Here is a 22557-nt window from a genome sequence, read left to right as displayed (position 1 = left end):
CTGCAACTTTTTTATTTTACCGAAATAACACTGAGGCTTTGCTGCTGAACCTGTTGAGTTGGAGGGAACAGCCCATCCCAGGCACGAGGGCTCTTCTGACAGGAGCTGCTGGACCTGCTGTCGTGTCAAGCAACAAGTAAGACTTATTTGGGAGTTGGGAAAGGCAGGTTCTTGTCTCTGGCGCTGCTCTTCCAGCTGAGCCAAGCCTTTTCCTGGTGCTTCTGGCCCCAGCAGCCTGGGAATACCCCTGCTTTGCTGTTCCCCTGGAACAGGCGGGGAAGGGCTGCGGGGGAGACGAGGGGCACCGAGGGCCGTGGGGCCTGGGCGGGCACGGCCGCGGCCGCAGCCTGGGGCCAGCTCCGAGCTGCTCAGCCCCGGCGCCACCGACGGCAAAGATACCGGAGCAGGCTGGGGGTAGGCGGCCTCCCTCTCCGGCCAGCTGAGAGGCAGAGGGGAGGAGAAAGGGCCGCCTCCCCGCTCCCGGGAGCGCCGGGCGCCGCGGGGGAGGCCGGCAGGGGCTGCTCGGGGCGCTGGGCGTGCGGGAGGCGGGGAGTGCGGGGCGGCGGCCGGCCTTTATAGGGAGCGCGGGGAGGCGGCGTTTGCAGGAGCGGAGCAGGGAAAGGGAGGAGGCGGAGGCGGTTCCCGTTCCCATTCCCATTCCCGCCGGCTCCGTGCGTGCGGGGCTGGCGGCGGCGGGGTGGCCATGGCTTCCATGGCGGCGGCGATCGCCGCCTCCCGCACGGCGGTGATGAACGGCAACCGGCCGCTGGACGAGCGGGAGCGCAAGCGGTTCAGCTACTTCTCCTCGCTGAGCCCCATGGCGCGCAAGATCATGGCGGAGAAGGAGCGGATCCGCGAGCGCTACGGGCCCGAGTGGGAGCGGCTGCCGCCCCGCCAGCAGGACGAGATCATCGACAAGTGCCTGGTGGAGCCCCATGTCCAGGCCCGCTACGCCGCGCACCGCGGCGCCGCCCGCCCCGCCGCGCCGCCCCCCTCCTACCCCAGCCTCCGCCTCAACACCGGACAGAAGGTGGTGCACTTCGGTGACGAGGTACGGCCGGGGCGGGCGGGAAGGGGAAGGGAAGCGAAGGGGGCGCCGCCGGGGCCCGCCCCGCTCGCTTCAGCGCCCGGGCGGCTGCCGTTGGCACTCGGCTGCCTGAGGGGGGTCCGCCATGGCGGGGCCTAGGGGCGAGGGGCGCTCCCCGCCGCCTCCGCCTCAAGGGCGGGGTGGCCGTAGCCTTGTCCCGGCTTCACGGCTGTGGAGAGGAGCGGGCGTTTCTCGTTGGCAACGGGGAGAGACAAGGGAGGTAGTCGCTCTGGTAATGAACGGGGGAGAGGTTGATTTCTGTTCTGCCCCCCTCCATGTCCGCGCAGGGTGGCGGGTTGCTGGGCTGTGAAGCGAGGGGTCTCCGACAGACCGTAAGGGAAAAAAAAACACAAACAAAACAAAACAAAAAAAACCCCACAAAACAACAAAAAAAGCTGGAAAGGCACCAAATCGGAGTTTGCCCGAGATAAGCAGAAGTCGCCCTGGAGTGGATTTCGGGAGACTTGCCGAAGAGGCTGGTACCATCCACAAAAGCGGGGCACGGCTGTGGCTGGCTCTGGAAATCGTCCCTTGCTGAAAACTGGGGCTGTAGGGAATGTTTACACTAAATTACATCTCTTCCTTTTTGTTTCTAATTTTAGACACAGTTAAAAATACAGCACTGAAAACATTCCAGCTCTTGGTATTTTTGACACCTTAAAAAAAAAAAAAATGCAGCCTGTTCCATGTCCCATGCCAGGAAAAACAAGGGTGTGGAAAGATAGATGGCAAAAAGTATGGATTTTGGAGCTTCTGAGGGCATTCTATCTAATGATGAAGTGTGGCAGTCCTTCTAGAAATCCATAGGTATAAGTGCACCTGGTCCTGAGCAGCAGGTTGTGTTACTGAGTGTGATCCCTAGAAGAGGAAGGTCTAACAATGCTTGCATAGACCTGATAGCGCTCTTCAGATATGTATCTCTCTTATTCTGCATATGAGATTTCCTTTGTTTTGTTTTCTTTTACATCTTGGTGTGATTGCAGAACCAATATCTTTCACTATGTTCATATAATATCTTAAAGTGTTAATTAACTTATGTGGCTTCTACCAGAAAAAAATAATCTGCTTCTGCACTTGTAATCATCAATCCAATTTAAAGAGAACAGTGCTGCTTTTAGCCTCCTCGCCAATGTCCCTTGCAATGGGATTTGTAAGAAGCGTTTGAAGCACTCAGATGCTAGAAGACTGCCCGCTCTGTGTCGGGAAGGTGTGACAGTCTGCCATGAATACATCATATAGAGAGCATATGGTCAAGCTCAGTTTTGTTTAGTGCATGATACTAGAAATTCTGGGTGAATATTTGCTATTAAAGAGACCATAACTGCTGGTGAAAAAGAGGTATAGAAGGACGCATGACGGACAATTTGGTTGTGCAAGCAGTCTTTGACAGGAAACCCAGACCAGAAGTTGGTCGCGAAAGGATTTAGGCTAATGATAGTGGAAAGTGAATATGTTTGGCTTTCCCAGTCTCGGGCAGCTTGGCTGTGCCGTCTGCTTTGAATTATGTGGATTCATCAGGAAAGCAAGCAAGTTTGTAGGTTGTTGTGCTGCACTGGGTTTTCTGCTTGACAGAACTACAGCTAGAGAGTCCATGTGAAATTTGGCAAGTTGTTTTCTTTCCCCCCTTCCCTCAAAATACAGCTATGATACAAATAATGTTGTTGTTAAAGTTTGTGTAGCCATTAATCAAAGAAAGCATGGTTCATCAAAATATTTGATGAGAAGTGTGTAATTTTGGAAGCATCTGCCTCAACTGACTTCCTCCTTGACTTCCAAGCTGAAGTTAATATAAATTGTATTTCTGAAGAAAAGAGATTCCACTCATTTTGGCATCCTCCATTTCCAGTTTAGTTCTTCCAACCGCACTATTGAGCCTTGGAGCTTTTCCTGGCTCTTCATCTGATAGCTTCCTCTCCCCTGGCTCCCTTGCTGGCATTCGACCTCATTCTTGGACACTTGCCCTGGCTCAGTAATTGTTCCTCCTTGTCCTACTGCTACAGAAACACTGTGGCCAGCCTCTTGCCATTTCAGTTCAACTTTCCAGGCTTGCAAATGCTTTGCCTATTGAGCTTTATTATCTTGCTGTCTCTGGGATGACAGCTTTCTGAGCTGTACTACTGCCATCTATGTAAGATGTAATTGCTGCATATACCACGGTCACCCAGCCCTTGGTGAGAGGGGCAATTAGATTGGTCCTAGCTCCTGTCCCTGTCTCTTGGTGTATGGTATCCTGAAGCAAGAAAATGGAGAGTAGTCTGCATTCCTCAAAATCACTTGATGTTGCAGCCCTTTCAGTCTGAGTGTTCTGGTTTGACGATGTTCTTGCTGACACCTGCTCCAAAAGCTTCATGTTTCCAGCCACAGCTCATCTTCCCTGTTAACTGATGTTGAAATCTGTAGCGATCTACCTGTGCTTGCTTAAGCATGGAAAGTTGATCTCTTTCACCTTGTGTTCTTTGGAGGACTTGGGAGAAAGCAAAACAAGGACGAATGCTGAAGATACTGATTTACCCTTCCAGGACTCTTACCATTTCAGTCCCACTTTCCTGCACGTGACCACTTTAATAGTGTGGTCCGGAGAATATATGTAGGGGTCTTGTATCTGTGGACAATTGGTTCCCTCTTTCTTGCCCCCACCATTTCCCATATATCTTTTCTAACACCAAACCCATCTCCTGAACTTGTAGCCCAGGACTGTAAGTTCTCAAGTATAAGCATCTCTTACATTTTCAAAACACCTTTCCGTATGCTGACTGTGTGGGAAGGCTGTGACAGAAAGTAGATGTGCAGTACAGTAACAGGACCGTGGCATCCGGTAGCCATGATCCAGTCATTTTTTAGTGCTGTAGCACTGCAGCACCATGTGTGACTCCTAGCAAATGCCTAGAGTCAGCCAAATGCCACTGCTCCTTCTCTTTCATTATCTCATCCTCATTGCGGCATTGCCAGTCACAGAGTTGATAACTGAAGCTGTACATGCACTGAAGGTATTTTAAAAAACTCTCGAAAAGCTGGATGAAAGAAGTGAAAGTACAGGAATCAGGTTCCTGATTCCCCAAACAGCGTTTGTCTCCCACAAAATGGAGTTGGGTTGGGTGGTGCCCACTTCGCTTGTTACCTACCTGTGTGCACCACGCTGTCATGGTGAGGATGCACCAGCTGTTACGTGTCCACCGTCGGCCTCACAGTGTCAAGTTAAGACTTTCTAGTTGAAACAGACCCCAGAATACACTAGCTCAATAACCTTGATGGGGTTGCAGGCCTTGATATTTTCCAACACCACCTCCTAATGAAACCTAACATCTCTTGTCTTTCTATCTTTTTCTGTTTTCTAGAGTCATGTATTCTAGGTCATGCATATATTTTCATTTCTTCCAGGCTAACAGGGTCATTTAACACCCCCATGAAGGAAGTTTTTTCCTCTTTGCTGAAGATTGACTTGCTATTGCACATGAGCCCAGCACCAGGAGACTATTGCTTCACCGTCATTGCCTGTGTCTAGACAGCCTAGGCCTTCTGGCTGAGGGCTTTTGGAGTCCAACCTTCAAGCAGAGCTTCCTCTTTTCTAACAAGCCTGCGATTGCTGGCATTTCTCCTTTTATGTCTAACGCTCGTGGTGGTAGAAAATAAGGCTAACTGAGCAGAGGAAAATCTGGAAATAGAATCTGGGATTGAATATAAATGGGCTATTTTTGAAATATGCCATAAAATATGAGCCATCATGAGGAGAATATGTGGAAAAACAGCAGTCTGTGAGAGGCTACCACCCTTTGACCGCTGTAGTGGTCAGCTTGTGTTAAGCATCTGATTTGATGTTGATGCCGGTGGATCCTCCTTGTTTAGTTCAGTGGAAGATAACTTAAATATTCAGTTTACAACAAGTTCTCTCTTCTCTTAATACTGTCCCTCTTTATCCACAAGTGTGTGACATACACATGGATTTAATGTCTGGTTTTTCTTTTTTTTTTTTTTAGTTCTTTTTATTTTTTTAAGGGACATTAAGTATTTTGAGCTGTAGGAAGCAGCTCAGAGAATCAGACTTGAAATAACTAAACTGTTCATTGAAGAAAATGCCACGTGCTTTAGGAAGTGGTAAACGTTTTATGTGGAGGAAAGACAGGTGAGAGAATTTGGTTAGCTTCATTCATCATCTTTTAATAGGGAAGCTTGACTTATCTACCTGAAGGCAGATATGGTATTTGTTTTGCTTAGCCTTAAGAACTTTGGCACCAAGCCAAAGGATCAACCTCTTTATCTCCTACTTAAAAATGCTTTAAAGCAACAAATATTCAATGTAACAATAGCTTTTATGTTGGACTTGTTACAGATTTGTGCTTTTTAAAAAATCAAAAATGCAGGGCAGTTTTGAGTGCAGTTAGACCCCAATAACCAGCATGTCCTGTTCTGATAACACTTCTAATATGTATTTGTTGGTGGGTTTGTGATTGCCTGATTACTCTCAGCTGGTCAGAGCAATGCTCATGTCAGATAGGTTGGCACGTTTTTATCAGTGTCTTCTATTTTGAAATAAAGATGCTGTTTTGCAACAAGCTGCCTATGTATAGAAAACATAGTTTGCAGTTCTTTTTTATATATTCAGCATCTGGTTCTTGAAGTCAAGTATATGACTGGATTTCTGCCTCCCATTCTCTCTCTTTTTTCTTTTTTTAGCTATGAAGAATGTTGCATGAGGCCCCATTTCTTACAAATAGGTTGTTTAATGCTGGTGAACAAAAGTTTATTTATTTGCCCTCTTTCTGGAAGAAGGCTTTGTTGTGTGCTGAAAACAAAAACTGATCAGATACAGATCTTCTCCGATTTGTGTTGATGATAAATAGCCTCGAAGCCTTTTTCTCTAGAATTTCCACTTGTAATTTATTTTTGTGAGTATTAAAATAGTTGATGCTTTTGCTCCCATTTTCTTCAAGTGTGTGAGAACTTTTTTATTCTAAGAAAGCAAAGTTATTTCTCAGATTTTGTTGGTGATAAACATGAATCAGACACATCGGACAGGAAAGTGATGAACTGTGGTGTTCTACCGCTTCTGACTTGGACCTCTGCATGTCCTCTGTGTGAGGGCACAAGGGGTGGATGCCACAAACTTCCTTCCCTTCCCTGACAATGGACAGAACCTGACAACTCTCTCCTTCACCCTACCTGCAGGCACACCTCAAATAACCACAGACATCACTCCTTGAAGCTTTGTATCCCCAAACCACGTCTTATGCTATTTTAGCCTTTGCTAGATCCCATGGAAGATCTCTTGAATGTGGGCAAAGCTCATCAGACTTACTGTCTCTGAGGTGTGCTGGCTGTGCAGCCTGAGATGCAATAAGCCGTCCTTTTTAGAAGAAAAATCTATGGTCCTTTTCTTTCAGGGAACTGCTCCTGCCTAACAAGCGTCTACTACATCCGTCTTTTGAATAATCTATGAGAGTCTTAGATTTTGTCTGTGGGTTGAGGGCGCGCAGGGACCATTGGGTGAAGAGGTGTCCTTCCCAGTGCTGTGTACGCTTGCCTCAAATATAGCAAAATAAAGAACTGGCTGTCTCAAACTCAGGATGAGGATGGTGTTGGCTTGCTCCCAAATTTAAAACTGGTCCGTGGCTGGTTTGCGTGTCCTGTAAATGGCAAGAAGTCAGAGCTTCCTTTAAACTCCTTAGGTAAAGCCCACTGACAGCTATGCCTACGTGTCTGGAACTTTAAGGCGCTCTGACAGTATGTAGGAGTGTTACCCTGTTTGCTGGACTTCATTTCTGTCCTTTATTGCCGTGGTTGAAGTCAAGTACTGATCTGTCCCCCTGTGGACAGAATGATTATGGTCCTATCTCCAATGAGTGAGACTCAATCCAGCGGCTGGGCTTTCCCATCTCTCTTCCCTCCTGGAGTGTGATTCCTGTCATGCATGCACCAGTTTCAGAGGCAAAGGATACAGTCCTAAAATGATTTTGAAATAATTTGATACCTGCTGCAAGGCATTCCACCCAAATGGTGTGGCATTTCCACGTGGTCAGCAGCACTCTGCAGTGCAGACATTAGAACAGGTACTAAAAAGCAGACACTTACTCACTTTGTTTCCCTTAAACGTTAACACACATGAGTATCCATTTCCTAGAATGAGAGAACCTGGTATTATACTTGTATTCTTGGCAAAAATTTCCTGTACCAAATTTCCTTCTTGGCCAGAATGTGTGGTCCAGCAGAGCCCAGGCCTTTCCTTTTAGATGGTCTCTGATCAGTCCAGTTCTTTTTAAGAGCATGGGATCGCCCTCGTATATACCACAAATGAAACCCTGTGTTTCACAGATGAGCAGTAGTTGGAGAATGACACATTTTCATGTTTAGGAGATGGTTTTAGGCACTTCTAGTTGCGATTTCATAGCCCTTGGCCAGCCAAATTTGCCTAGGGTGAAATAAGAGATAGCAGATCAGGAGAGCGCTATCAGATGTCTGAGAAATGTATTTCCATAAAGGCAGAGGTCAGAAATAAGAAGAAAAGGGTGGTCATGGTAAGATCTGGAGTTCCTGTGTTAGCTTAAAACGTGGTCTAGTTTGGTTATTCTTTGAAGAGCAGGAGTGTGAAACAAGCACTCCAGGTCTTGTCCTGTCCTCTCCTTCCCTGTGCATGGTTACGCCTGGCCTTTCTCCTTCCATCCGCTGTCCCGACTCCCTTTCCTCCCGTGATGTACTGGGGTGGCCAAGCAGTGGCATATTCAGTATGGAGGGTGCAACTCATTACCTCTGCCAGTGTAAACATCCAGTGTACAAATGAGTCTCATCCACGACTAGGAATAGAAGTGCGATCATTTTGTTGCAAGACTTGAACGAAGATGAACAACAGTTATTCATTTACTTCTTTTTCATACCTTCTTTTTTTTTTTGATGTGGGTCACATGTCTTTCTGGAGGCCGTGCTGTGTATGAAGAGATTATTTAAGTTTCTCAAATTGGGATTATTTTCTGAAAAAAATTGCTTCTTAAAAGAAGCAATTTCAGATGGGGATTTTACTCTGGACGTTGTGTGGTTCTTTCAACAGCACCGCATACTTACTTCAGACAGATCGTCATTAAAGTGTCATAATGATGTGTCTTGTCAGGGCTGGATCCAGCTGTGGCTTGGCCTGATGGATGTGCAGCTGTTTCGCTGCCATGTGACTGCCTGGCTGCACATGTGCTCATCGGTTTGTGGAGGGAAGGAAATGGGACTTTATTTCCCTAAGGCCGCTGGTCCTCTTGTTATTTCTGTCCCTGTGTATTGCTAGTGGCTACCAAAGAAAATGCCTAGTAGAAAATTGGAAATATATGTTTTATAGCAATTTGTAGAGAAACTGTTTCAAGAGGTTTAGACCACATTAAACCTTAATATATTTTGTAGATTAAATTGATATACTAATTGGTAATCCTCCCCTCAGAGATCTTGCTTTCAGTCAGTCTTAAACTGCAATCAGTGCCATCCTCAAGTAGTGCTCTCACTTCTTAGCTATTTCTGTGGTAGTGGTTGTTATGCTTCCACCAGTGCAATGTAATATCATCTGCTTATGGTGCTCCTGAGCAGGTAAAGCTGCTTGTCTGATTTTCAGTCATCTTTAAATTTTATTTCAGGACATAACTTGGCAAGATGAACACTCAGCTCCGTTCTCCTGGGAAACAAAGGTAAATATGCAGAAGTTTTATTTTTAAAGTTGGTTTGTCATTTTACACTGTTCCTTGTACATTTATATTATCTTCATTTTGAGACTTGATAGACTAATGTCTTTGGGGTGTGTAAAGTGACCATCCTACAAATGAAACAGGGCTGGTGTGCTTCGATTTACATCAACAGAAACACAAAGTATACTTCATGAACTGATGTTCTGGTGTGAAGTGCAGGTGTAAAACTGATTCTTTCCAAATTATGTGACTTTTTCATAGTAAACTTCCTGAAAAACTTTACATGTTTAGAGAAACAGTGCCTCAGGTATTGTGTAAGCATATCTGCATTTCACTTTTGAAGTCAGGAGTAAAGTAGTTAGGGAATGGGCTGAGAAAGATACAGATATCTAGTAACTTCATTAGATTTTTTTCTTTAAGCCTATCCTATGCTTTGGTTTTTTGTTATATACTGGAATGTAATGGAACTTGTTAACTTGGGCTATGCTAGAAGCATTGTGTTATTTTCTCTCAAAAGGCGGCTCCTTCAAAAACAGTATTCTGTGCTGTGTTGTTTTGGGGGTTGGGTTTTTTTTGTTTGTCTTTTGTTTTGTTTTACTCTACCTCTGGTGTTTTGTTAAGGTATTATTTATGATGGGATTCTCGTAAGGCTAACACAGAGCCAGAGTTCCCCATCTTTCTGAACCTGCAATGTGAGGAAACGTAGTCGTACCATGCTTCTGGTCAGAAATGAAGTTTAATTCTTCTTGTTGAAGAAAATATGGGAGAAAAAAATGCAGCTCATTGTCTTTCTCAACTGGATATACGTATTAATTTAATCACGCGTTTCAGACTTTATGTTTTCTGGCTTTGTCTGCCAGAGAAAGCTGCTCCCCCTCCATTTCTTCCATTTTTTTGCCCTTGAACTATGTAGACAATCATGTATGAGCTTATGAATATAATCTGAGCCTAATGCAGAGTAATTATTTGGAAATGCCAGTGAATACTAAATTAATCCAGTTGACCCAACCCTAGACTTGTTGTCAGTCTTCCCTGCTCAAGGTCGCTGCCTCTAGCTAGCACCCCATCTGTGCTTTGCAGATGCTGATTAACCTATGACTTGATGTGGCTCTTGGGTCCCTGCATGCTACAGTGCTGCAGTTTAAGAGAAAGCATTGCTGGTCTTCACTTGCCTTAAAACTCCCTTATAAGCTGTAATGATTCAAGAGTCAGTGGAGAATTTCCTGCAGTGGAAGCCAGGTAGCTCAGGCAAGCTCTCGTGTCTTTCAGGACCCTTAGAAGAACAAGCCACTGGCTTTTAGTATAATGTTGAAAAGGCTTTTAGAGTGAGTGTACTTAGGTGAAGCTGTCAGGAAAAGAATAGTAGCAAGAAGAGTATGGACCTCATTGACAGTAAGGTGAAACAAATCATATGTTGGAAGCAGCAGTGTTGTCTATCCTTTACTTTCTGGTGTAAAACGCAGTCTTGGGAACGTGGCAGCTGTAATCTTATTTCTAAGCTCTCTCTTGACAGAATTTTGTAAGTTCTGAATACTCAGACTTCCTAGAGATAGTGCTTCCTGTAATGTACTGCTTGGTGATCCATAATGAGATGCATCTGCACTCAAATGGATTTTCTCTTTAACTGATAGTTGTCTTTTCTTTTAAAAGCTTGTATGTCTAGCGAAGTCTTTTTCAACCCAACCTGTGACGTACTTCTTGCTCATCAAGATTATTTTTACTGTCCTCCTGGTGTCTCAAAATGAGGGACCACAATGGATAGATGTTCTAGTTTCATGTTTTTCTGTAACGAATGAAGGATCACAGAATAAGATGGCAACACTCGTGACTGCTGAAGAAAAGTGAGGTGGGGAGGAGATTTCTTTAGAAATAATTACTTGTTTCAGCTAATGAAGCTGTGCTTACCTCTTCCCCCTCCCTCCTTGCTGGCCAGAGATAAAAGCTGTGCCTCAGCTGTAGTTTGAAAAGTTGCATGACCTTTTCCTTTAGTAAAACTCTAGAGAATCCATTTTGTCTGGCTTTATGGGGTGTGGGTTGGTTGGTTTCTGTGGGTTCCTCCTTTTGGTTTCTCCCCAGTGCCCCATATTGTGTCATTGTTTCATCCAAATCCTTCAACTGCTGAGTCTTCCACTTCTAAAGGTGGAGATCTTGCTTTGTGCTTACTCTTTGATCTCTCCCCTAACCAGTACTTTAATAAGATAATATTGGAAGGCAATTTCTCCATGAAGTATCCTTGCCCAATCAGTCCAGCATGGGGAAACAATGAAGAAACCTGAAGGAGCTGTTTAATGAGGTTGACATGTTGTAATGCACGTTCAGTGTCTTGTGAGCCAGATCCGTTCCCACTATTTTTTGGGTCTGTCAGGCTCTTTCCATTCCATGAGCTCTACCTCGTGATGGGTTATTCTTTCCATAATATTTTTTTCCCTAATCTCCCTTTCATGCAGAGTTTTTGTTTTGGTTTGGTTTTTTACGCATTATTGCCATGATGACGAAGTGCCTTTGTTCTTTTGCAGCTTTGCATGAATGCATTCTGGCTTAGCCAAGGAGGGGAATGTGGCATTCAGTTTCTGCTTTTGCAGAGGAAACAGCAGAGATGCAAATCAGTAAAACGAATAGGCTTGATTTTTTTTTTTTTTAACGTTCAGATTGTAAGAAAATAAAGCAGCAAAATCAGTATTTGCCTGTAACTTCAGGAAAACTGAGAGGGTAGTGAGAAGTGTAGAGAAGGGGGAGGACATGATTTCTGCAAGTTGGAGCCTCTCTCAGCTGTTACAGTGATACCAGTGATGGTTCCAGTTGATTAGGTATGGACAAATTTTTCTCATGGTAGCTTGTGCAACAGATTCTCTAATTCCATGGCTGTCAAACTTACCCAGAGAACAGTGTACTAAATTGCTGTCATTTTGACTAGAACATTGTTGAAGGGCTTGATACCTTTAGTTCTGTCAAAAGTAAATTTTCTGTGTTCTCACTTTAAACACAAATGAGAGATACGGCTTAACTCATCACAGCAAACACTTGCATGAATATCTCCATTCTTAGCTGTTCAGGTATCTAAAGTTCTTGTCTTTTGTCTTACCTCTTCAAAGCCTCAAACAAGGCCAGCAAAGCAGAAAGACAATGTAAATTGCTGAGCTAGCTGTTAGACAGCATTTAAAGTAGTAATATTTTTAGTAGAAAACTGTAGCACTTCTCAGAAGGAAAACTACTTGGGAAGCAAGGAGTTCTCATGGCACTGTAAATAATCTGACATTTTAAAACTAGAGATTGAATTGGAGGGAGTGATTTGGTTCACGGGTGGAGCCCTCATAAACATAACACTTCTTGAAATGCGGGTTACATTTTTAACTGGAGCTAAAGCCAGGTTTATGAATTTAGGGCATTCTATTTATGGCTTCAGGTTTAAGTGAGATGAAAGCTGACATTTTGGCCAAGTTTAGCCTTTGAGGTTTCTTGGTTTGTTTGAAGTAAAAATTCAGTGAAACTCAAAACGGACCCCAAGATATAAATGGAAAACAAGAATCATGCATGGGTTTGGAAATAAAATTTCTCTGCGACTCTGCCTGAACTCAAAACTTGCTGGTTTTGGTGTGTTTTTTAAAAAAAAGAACTTAGTACTGGGCAGAAAATATAATTACAGCCTGCCACCTCACGTAACATGTTGAATGCACAGAGCAGCATGGGAGTAAGTTGGAATCTATTTGTAGTACATGCTATTAAATAAAATAGGTTTTATTCCAAAAGTTTAAAATTTACACATGCACCTCTTGAAATTTGTTGGTCTGGCTACAGGTAGAATAATTGCAAAGGTAGCTTCAGAGAGTCCTTTTTGTCCTTTTTTGTTTTTAACTCCTGGCTTTTTCCTCCTTTGGCTCTCTTTTACTTTGAGCAGGCTCTCAGATGTTTGTTGACAAGAGAAGCCTTTCAAAGTGTCTTTAAAAACAAATAAAAAAAAAAAAAGGCAAAAAGAGAAAGTGTCACGCTTCAGTCCCCTCAGCAATGTGGTTGCTGTCTCCCTGCCTGAATTCCCCTATTTATGTTGCTACAGAAGTGATGTAATCCCAGCAATGATTTAGAAAGAAAAAATTATGTTATATTTATGAAAAATATGGTTTGCAAACTCTGTTTCCTAAATCTAAGGTCTAAACCTAAAAGACAGTCTTCAATATCCTTCCTTGTCCAAGTCCTAGTTGTCCTTGTGGTTTTGTTTTTTGGTGTGGGTTATTTTTTTAAATAGGAATAAAGTGACAGAAAATATTTTTTCCCCTCTCCTTCTTTATGACCCTGATATTAGAATTGTTTGTTACAAACTATAATTCGATGTGGTTATTTTAGTCAAGCTGGCATAAATGGCAGTGCTTGCTTGGAAGTACAGAAGAGCGATGCCTGAGGTTGTTTTGGGTTTTCCCTTCGCCTTTTTGATCTAGACTGCAGATGTTTAAAACACAGTGCTCTAAGACTACTGTTGACTCGTAGTTCCTGAGGGGGTGGTGGGGGGGGAAAAGCCAAGCTGTGGTAATAGTAGCTGTGTTCAAGATTTATTTTGATCTGCATGGCCAGGTGTTCTTGGCTAAGGAATCAATTACCTGCCTCAGTCTGGACAGTTGTTTTTGAGCGTGAAACCATGCACATACCAGATACTGGCAGTATGAGTTTGCTCAGACTAACCAGTTACAGTGGCAAACTTGCATCCAGGACTAGAACACTGCTCATATCACTGCAGAGTAGATCGTGAAATTTCCTCTAGAGCTACACACTGTGTATCTTTGGTGTTGTCCTTCTGTATGGACTAAAATTACTTAGATTGTTTTTGAGTCCTTTGCTCTATTTTTTGCTTTTGCAATTGATCTCTGCTGACCTAAGTAGTTCTTTCTGATTCTGAAAATGTCCTGAAAACACCCACTGTGGTCACAGGAAACAAAGCAAAAACTGCAACTACTTTGGGTCCCATATTTATTTTGGTTTTGTCCATTCAGCAAAGCAAAGTCATCTTCTAAATCATTTTAAACTTGGCTTTCTTACCTCTGCGTATATCAGGCTGTGCTTAAAACAAGTTGCTTTTGACAGTGTTTCTACAGTCTTTGTCTCAACGATTTGGATTTTTCAGGCTGCCAAGCAAAACAATTTGTTTTGGCCATGTTTGCTTGACTGTTTAGTAAAATACTACACATTCCTCATGAGTGAATAAGATGCTTAAAAAAAACAATTTTCTGGAATCTTTGTGGTCATCTTGCTTTTAGTGTAGACTTATGAACTGAGACCTGATTTTATACGGTACTATTAAATCACTGTGTTCTTAGTATGTGGTGCCTCTCTTTTAGAATACATTGTTTCCCATGAGTATACAGTCCTGTTGTATATGGACTGTTTCCCATATACAGCCAGTATTACGATTTGGTGGATTATCCCTGCCTTGAGACTGAAGTTAGGTCTAAATTTTTTAATCTAATAAATAAAATTTATAAATACCTTAATATGGTCTCTTTGTGACTTGAAAGATATTGCATATGAATTGTTTTCTTTCATCAGCTGCATTTCTCAGGGGTTCAGATGTCTTAACCTTGAAAGTCAAATAGAAACATGATAAATTGCAAGGAAAATGGAATAACTTGTGACTCGTCCGCAGAAGTTCTCGGCTTCTCGAGCTAAATGCTAGAAGCAGAATTGTACATCTGACCTCTCGGGGCTGTATTTACATCATGCTGAGACTAAGTGCTTTTGGAACCTGTCAGGGTAGTCTTGTCTTTGCCTTTCTTGGGGGAGGAAGCAAACTCCTGAAAAAGTATTTTCATTCAGATTATTCTGTGTCATGTTATGAACTGTTTGATCTCTAAAGCATACCATGATACAAATACATAATCTTAATTATCGGGTGATCCTGTCTTCTGAAATGGAAAGGTGCACACCACGGTCTCCATTCTAAATGGACAAAGAGGGCATCTTTGGCAGAACATGCATTCTCGAGCTGATTGGAAAGGCACTGCCTGAAGCTGTGCCGCAGTGCCACGCTCCTGTCTACACTAGGATTGGTCTGCCGCTTCAAAGCCAGACCTCCGAGTTGATGTTTGGACCCCTACAAAGAACATAAAACATGACCACAGGCGGTGGCTTTTGCTCCGCAGCATAAGAACTTCCCCAGAGACTTGGCCTTGCTTGTCTATATTGTTGCTGTCGAAAGGCAGAGCCATCTTATTGGTTTTCCTTCTAATTTTTGTTCTAACAGACCCCTGTTTCCCTTCCATCAGTGTTTTTCCTGGATTTTGTTTCCAGCACTATTCTGGTGGATGTGGGGCTGTGCCCTCTGGGCATTGACTGTGTCTCTCTCTCTCTCTCTCTCTTGGGCTGAGGGGTGAAGGAATCATTTTACTGAAACTGACTGCTGCTGTGGTGGCCTTTAGTTACTGTCATCTCTAGTGAGAGCCCTGGGAGAGGCTACTCAGAAGAAGGAAGACTGTTGAAGGATAGAAAGTAGCCCTGTTTTAATTCCTACATGACAAGGTACTTAAGTCTTCCAAGGTGGAAATTTATGTATTTATTTCCACTTGGATATTGGGGAAGTGCGGGTCTATTTTATAATCTATTGTGGGTTTTTTAAGCTGGGATTTTATCAGTTCTGAACTCTTAAATCATCTTAACTTCACAGTGGTAAATCTCTATTCAGTAATATTGCCAAATGAGCTTAGGGAAATAAATCTCTGTATTTTAATATAGGGAATGGCAGTCACTATAAATAATCCTTAACACCATTGCATCCGTAGTTTGTTTATGCAGAATGTATCTAAGGAAAAATCTGCTCTAAACTTTACATCATGACTTTTGTTTTAAAAAATAATAAAATTGGAGCACTAAGGTTTTTCCTTTTATTTTTTTGGCAGGCAGGGTGGGGTGTTGAGCTGTTTGGTAAGAGTTGCATGTATCCTTGCTCTCACCTTATTCTAGCTAAGCTGAGATTACTTACAGCCTGTTTCTGTTCTGCATCTTTTGATAACATAGTATATTCTTAATGAAAACATGGAACTTGGTGCTTCCTTGCCTATAACCTTGGAAAAATATCTAGTGTATCTAATTCTTTAAAAAGTTCAGATGTTAGTCCGTGAATCAAATTATGTGTAGTCATCTGCTGGCTGTTTAAAAAAAATGAAAGTTTTATAAATAATCAGTTGCTGAGTTAACATTTGCACTTTGATGAGAAGTTACTGAATATTAAATACTAGGCATGTGACACCTGCTAGATCTAGAGTCCCTTTGAACTTAACATGCACGATAATCCAGGACTCGAGATCAAACGCTTCTAGTGAAAATGATATGCAACTAGGACTTATTTTAGGCTCAGGCTTGTAGATGCTATTGAAGTTTTATTCAGGTAATGAGGTAGAATGGGGAAAACATCACAAATCTGTAATGAACTTCAAAAGTATCTATTAACTGCTTGTAGCAAAAGCTAGTATTTGAAATGTCCTCAGAATTTTTTCAGAACTGATCAGGCCCATAATGACAACAGTGTAGCTCTGACAGTAAATGCAGGTTTTGGGTTTTTTTTTCTCATTGTTTTTTTCATTTTACAAACAAAAGTCAAGACACTAGGTGGTTCTTTTCTGGCACTTGCTATGGTGCTGTGCTCCTAAGTACAGTAATGCGTGTGTGTTCCTCAGAGTGAAATAAGGCTTAACTTTTATTAGTCTAAAGAGCGTTCAGCTAGTTGACAATCAAGATTACTGAAGTGGTAAGTAAAATGAACGTTTTGAAGTAGTGTTCACTTTTGGATGGCTTTTGATCTGTACCATGGTTTAACTGTGGTCACTTGCTTCCTTGACCCAGTGTTACTCCTCAGAAATGAGTACAGCTAGCCTCATTGCAAGTGAAAACAAAACAGAAGAACTGGTCCTACTGGAGTTGTTTCTCTTCCTTCAGAGGGGCATTAGAATTGTAAAAACCACTTATCTATGCATACCCATTACTTCTAATCCTTTATCTTGGAAGTAGATGGAGTTGTAACGTGTTGCCAACTATATCAAAGACTGTAATGGGAGATTGCCTTTTAAACTACACTGTAAAGCTTTTTTGCTTTGTATCTTCATGTAAAATATGTATGACTTTCAAAATGCATCCACAAATGTTCTAATGTTTTAGTACTGCCATTCTGATGTTTCAGTGCTGTGCATGCTATGCACCACTGTCTTGGATGGCACTGAGTAACTTGAATACGATTGCTTTGACTACTCTGCAGCAGGTCTGGGACTCTTACGTTTGCTTGCACTTCAGACTTTTAAAAATCATTATTTTTATGTAGCTACGAAGATAGACATTTATGGAGAAGAGAAGTTAGCTTTGCTATGATACCTGCTGTCTGGGAGTTGCCTAGCCATGGGCAAAGGTGTTATCTCTATGCATCAAGATCCGAAGTTCAAAACTACGTCTTTATGAAGGGCTTTGAAATACTGTTTTTCTTTAACCCTGAACAGAGTCAGATGGAGTTCAGCGTTGCATCTCTGTCCATACAAGAACAAGGTGGTGCCCAGTTGCAAAATGAACAGAGGCAGCCTGTTAAAGCAGCGCCTGGTGTCCAGGTCCCTAAATCTTCTCAGGCCAATAAGACCCCTGGCTCTGATGGTTTGATAGCATCCAGAAAGGAAGAGGAGTCCTCTTTCTGGAAGATAAATGCAGAGCGCTCCAAGTTTGAAGGAGACAAGTCTGAGTTCCAGTCCCTGACCCCCAGCCAGATCAAGTCCATGGAGAAAGGAGAGAAACCCCTTCCCGCTTTTTACAGACAAGAGTCTACTCCAAAGGAGATGGTAAAAGCTGAGAAGCCCAGCGTAACTAAACCAGAGAAGTCTGTCAACCCCAGCCTACCTTCAGTATCTCTCGAATGGGAGAAACCTCGACCCACTCAACTCCCCGCTAGTTCTCTAGATGACTTCTTTCTTCCTGACCCACCACAGGACCTGGCATCTTCTAGGACAAACAAGGAAGATACTGATGGTACTATACTTACAGATCCACAAATGCCTGGACAGGTAAGGACTCCTATATCCACTGTCCTTCGATTTAAAAAACTATGTAGCACATTAAAATCTGACAAGGTCAGTCTGGAAGATTAGGGACTCCATAAAGCATTAAGCTGTAGCTAAGCTTGCTGGCTTTTTATCCTGCAGATTTAAAGTCCATTTTAACCAACATGTTAACCGCTATTGTTTGTTTCAATCAAGTATTTTTTTAATGTAGTAAAGTGCATAGCATAAGGGCATCATTTAAATATAATACCAGAAATGTTGATGTGGCATCCAGTGGCCGACTGACAGCAAGCTGCCTAACAGTTTGGGGTAGAGAGCTTGCTATATCAAGTAAAAGAGGTTTTTTTGTTTCCCTGAAATAGCAAAACACTTAATAGAAAAAAGAAGTTTTTTAACTTGAAAAGTAGCTAAACTAGAGTCTAGGATACTTTATTGGTACACACAGCATAGTAGGGAATGGTGAACTAGTTTCTAAGCTGTGTGAAGCAGTAGCCCAATAGCCACTTCCCAGTGCTTTGTCCGAGGCAGCTGGGCTGCTTTCAAATGTGTTTTCTCTTATAGTCCAAAATGGAAATGGAATGAGCTTCCAGAATTAGCCTTCTCAATGTTTTTTTAATAAAAAAAACCCAAACAACCCAACAACAAAAAATAACCTTAAGCAGCTCAATAGCCAATTGAAGCTATTTAAAAAGCAGATGCTGATCTGTGAGAAAAGAAAGGGAACAACAGGATATGACATGGTGAGGGAAAGAAAATGAAGAAAAGCCTGAAAACTCTGATGTAGAGGAGTGGTTTCTCAAGCAGAGCTGCGCGGTTCTGTTTGGAATCTATAGCATCACTCTGGCATAAGCCTGACATATTACTGTACACCTTAAGCATGTCACATAGCTTTTTCTCTATCATATTTTCCCAACAGTGACTGTTTAAATTCTGAACAAGATGATGTAAGGTCAGAAAGATGCAGGATGAGGTAAATACTTGCAAGAGAAGTAAGTGGCGGCACTTAGGAGAGAACAATACTTAAGCCACTTCAGTATTTGGAGCCCTATGTTTAGTTATTTTTTTCTGAAGCTAAGACATAATGCTTCTTGAGCTGTTTTCCTACAAATTGTGACTGCGGTAGTCCTTTAATTTTAGTTAAAGGCTTCATCGTGTTTTCCTACAAATTAATGGTTTGTTACAGTTATAGTTTCTTTGTGAATGTTTTCTAGCTAACTGAAATAGTTTGAAAAGCCTGATTTTTCTCTCTGTGGAGAAACAATCCTCCCATGTCAAAATGTAAACAGAGTAGCAGAGAAGATAGTATTATAGAATTTTCTTTGTTTCCTCCTTTCTGGATTATCTTCCCTGTTCTGGGGAGGAGAGCCATGCTCTAGGGAAGAGAATCCAGAGACTCAGCTGTGTCCCTTGAATAGTCTTCCTGAACACTAAAACCGCTTTAAATGTCATGGCTAAAAGTGCAGCACTGCAGGAGTGAGCATGTTCTTGATAGCCCGGTAAATAACTTGTCAACAAAGTTTAAACTGTGTAGTTTTCTGGGAACAACTGGCCGTCACTGCAACAGGCAATCCATTGAATTAGTGATGTGTTTGCTTCAGTCTCTGCAATTCCCACTCTAGTCTTAAAATTGATCTTCATGAGTTTTTCCATGGGGAAAAAAAAAAGCCCCAAACAAAACAACATTTTGCTTGCAGACCACTACAAAGATTTTATTTTTACCGGGAGTTGCCTTTTTGGTCATTGTGAGTATTTTTCCACGTCTAGCATTTTCTGGGGTAGGTTCTTAGGGATCCTAGAGCAAGGTGAAGAACTTGAAATATTGGCAGACAACATTTTAAACTTTTTTGTAGATAGGCAGTCAAGTACTGTGTTTATAGTACCATAATTAACAACTGCATCTTATTTCTTTTATTTTTTTTTCCCTTGCAGACTAGCACAAGCAATGTTATCTTGAAGACTGGCTTTGATTTTCTAGACAACTGGTAAAAGATACTTCAAAATAGATCAAACCAATTTTGGGGAAAGAGTGGAATATCTTTCTCCTTGTATGTTAATTTACTAGCATTTGTGTCTTTTTCTAGAAGTAACTTTCAAACTCTTAAATGTTGCCTTTGTATAAACTTTTGTAATACCATATGCATCTTTTGGTTTTTAAACAGTGATAGAAGTGTGGTTTCATTTGGATATTTTTTTTTTAATATCTGTTAAAATTTAGTAGCTACTGTATTGAAAGGATGGGAGAAGTTACAATGTATGTGTTAAAGAAAAACAAATGAGAGTCTCCATATCCTAGAAATGGAACCTACAGGACCAGATTGCAGTTTTCAATCGAAACCTTGCTAGCATGGCTTGTAAGAAATAGTGTTGCACATGCGATGGTTCCAAATCAGCAAATAATTCCATACTTCAGATAACTAGCAAAACCAGTATGAAAAATAAGCATCCAGAAGAATTGCATTGACTTCTATGTTTCATTTAGTTTGAAAGTAACTTTTGTACCACTTATTTGAAAACACTTTTCCTTTGAAGAGGGCAAAGGCATTGCCAAAATGATGGATCCAAAGAAGCACTCCATTTGTACCTTACAAATCTGCTAAAATAACATTAGAGTGTTAGAAAAAATGACCTGGGGAAATGTCAGGTTTCTGGTTTTTGGATTAAAGACTTTGGGGGTGGGTGGAGTGGAATGGGACAACACCTAATGAATGGGAGAAACTGTCTTCAGGGAACACAAGCCTAACGATTTCACTGCCTCCGTGCTAGAGCATAACTCTTCATAACAGCAGTGCTGGAAGTACAGCACTGGGATGTGCTGGAGTGTGGATTACCTTTGTGTCAGGAAACCACTATGTTTATGGGAGGTCATAGCAGTATAAGGCTTCTTTGTTTTTTAAGCAGCTTATCGTCTCAAGGACTCATCAACTTTGGTGCTTTTTCCTCCTTGTGGGTACATTCTCTTCAGCATTCAACATCTGGGTTACGTTTGTTCCTGAGGTGCAGAGAGGCATCTCAAGGTGGCCCTCAGCAGACTTGCCTCCAGTTCTGCTTTCGAATGATCTTTGTTTGGTGTTTAAAATGTAGAGAACAAGACTAGCTGTCGTTTGAATCTGTTGTCTCTGAAATGCAGCATGATTTACACACTGACTCTCACTGTGTTTACCTCACCTTGAAGCCTTAATTTCCCCTACGCACAGCCAGTGACTGGTCTGCTCCAATGCCAAAGGTTTGACCTTTCCCTTTACCTCAGCAATAGGCCCATAGCATTTGTTTGGGGTAGAAGGCAAAACACAGGGCTCTAATGGGTCTAATGGGTCCCAGCCAAAGCTATAAGAAGGTCACCATCTCCTAGACCATAACTGTGCTCGGCTTCTCATGGATTAGCACACGACATTTGGTTCAGTGCCAGGGGCAGTTAAGTCTGCAGAAATGGATGCTGCAGGATTTTCTTCTGTCTGTTACAGGAAGAGTTTGAGATGTCCTGGAAGAATCCGTGTCTCTAATTGGCGTGCTGCTTGCTCTGAACAAGCAGAGGATGCTGATAGAGCATTAAAACTTACTTGTTGATCAAGGAAAATGCTGTAAGCTACCCCCTCCCCCCCAAAAAAATCGAACCACCGAGCCCAACAGCTCCAGTTTTTCTAGTGTTTTCTTAAAAGGTTTCTTAGCTAAAGGGGAAGATTGCCACAGAGTACAAGTCATTGTGTAGCCTTATTTATAGACTTCTGAAAGCTCCTTTACATCCTTCCTGAGATGTACAAACTCCTGCAATTCGTGGATATTGTTGCTGCATTCAGCAGTTCAGAAAATACTTGTTGTTTCTACCAGCCTGGACTTTACTGCTGGTTTTTTCCTGGCTGACCTTTTTCAGCATTTGCTACACGCATCCAGCATTAATAGAGCTTAGAATAACTATAGCACAAATTCTTTAGGTGTATAATTAGTATGGACTTGTACCTTCGTTTCAAAGCAGACAAACATTAACCCTGGATTTTACAGTTACCAGTGAATCTAATTTTCTGTACATTCAGCTGGTGAAAAGTTTTTTAGATGCAACGTGAAGACGCACGTTCTAATCTTACTTTGGTATGGGGAGATCTGAAAGCAAAATCTCCTACTGTTGAGGAGTGTTATTTTAAACCTCTGCTAAATAGGTTAAAGCTTCTTAGGGAAGAAGCTGGGCTGCCTGTCTCTTCCATCGGCTGACTCGACTCTAACACACATTGGGACCAGCTGGTAGAACATGCTGCAGAACTTTTTACTTATCCTGGTAGGTTTTTCCTGTGCTTTGACAAGAGTTGATGCTCCTTCTTTCTTTAATATGTTTTTATTAAACATTCTTACAAAAAAAATTGTACTTGGTCACATTTTATATTAACAATGTTTTAATAAAGTCACTTTAAATAGAATATTTGAGGCTTTTGTGCTGCTTTCTGTATTGTCCTTTATACTCTGCTTTCCTCAGTGCCACTGGAGTTGTTTGGGGCATCTGGAATCTGGCTGGGAGGCAGCCAAGAATGAGCTGAGTGATAACACTCCTCCTTCCCAATATCCTCAGGTGATCGAAATCAGCATCTGGATCAATATTGCAAGAGCAATATGAAAACTGTATGACATGGTTTAACCCTGGCTGGCGACTGAACACCACGCAGCCGCTCGCTCACTTCCCCCAAGGAGGAGGGGGGTAGAATCGGAAGGGTAAAAGTGCAAAAACTCATGGGTTGAGATAAAAACAATTCAAATAGGTAAAGCAGAAGCCGTGCATGCAAGCAAAGCAAAATAAGGGATTAATTCACTACTTGCCGTCAGC

At 42.2% G+C, this 22557-nt stretch overlaps 1 protein-coding gene across 1 annotated transcript; it reads left to right on the top strand.

Moving 5' to 3' along the window:
- The first annotated feature begins 542 nt into the window (after positions 1-542).
- C3H1orf198 (chromosome 3 C1orf198 homolog) lies at positions 543-22156 on the top strand. Its single transcript, XM_063329075.1, has 4 exons — positions 543-1051; positions 8689-8739; positions 17202-17753; positions 19680-22156. The coding sequence occupies exons 1-4, from the start codon at positions 704-706 to the stop codon at positions 19734-19736; spliced, it is 1008 nt and encodes a 335-aa protein (XP_063185145.1). The 5' UTR covers positions 543-703; the 3' UTR covers positions 19737-22156.
- The last annotated feature ends 401 nt before the right edge of the window (positions 22157-22557 follow it).

Source organism: Chroicocephalus ridibundus, chromosome 3 (assembly GCF_963924245.1).
Source record: "Chroicocephalus ridibundus chromosome 3, bChrRid1.1, whole genome shotgun sequence".
Classification (NCBI taxonomy): Eukaryota; Metazoa; Chordata; class Aves; order Charadriiformes; family Laridae; genus Chroicocephalus; species Chroicocephalus ridibundus.
The sequence above is the reverse complement of the archived record's forward strand: the minus strand, read 5'-3'. Positions and strand labels throughout refer to the sequence as shown.

Excerpts from the sequence above, each read along its gene's own strand:
- C3H1orf198 (XM_063329075.1), top strand. The coding sequence starts at position 704 with ATGGCTTCCATGGCGGCGGCGATCGCCGCCTCCCGCACGGCGGTGATG. Across the intron at positions 8,740-17,201 it reads CGTTCTCCTGGGAAACAAAG|AGTCAGATGGAGTTCAGCGT; the intron begins GTAAATATGCAG and ends AACCCTGAACAG. Across the intron at positions 17,754-19,679 it reads ATCCACAAATGCCTGGACAG|ACTAGCACAAGCAATGTTAT; the intron begins GTAAGGACTCCT and ends TTTCCCTTGCAG.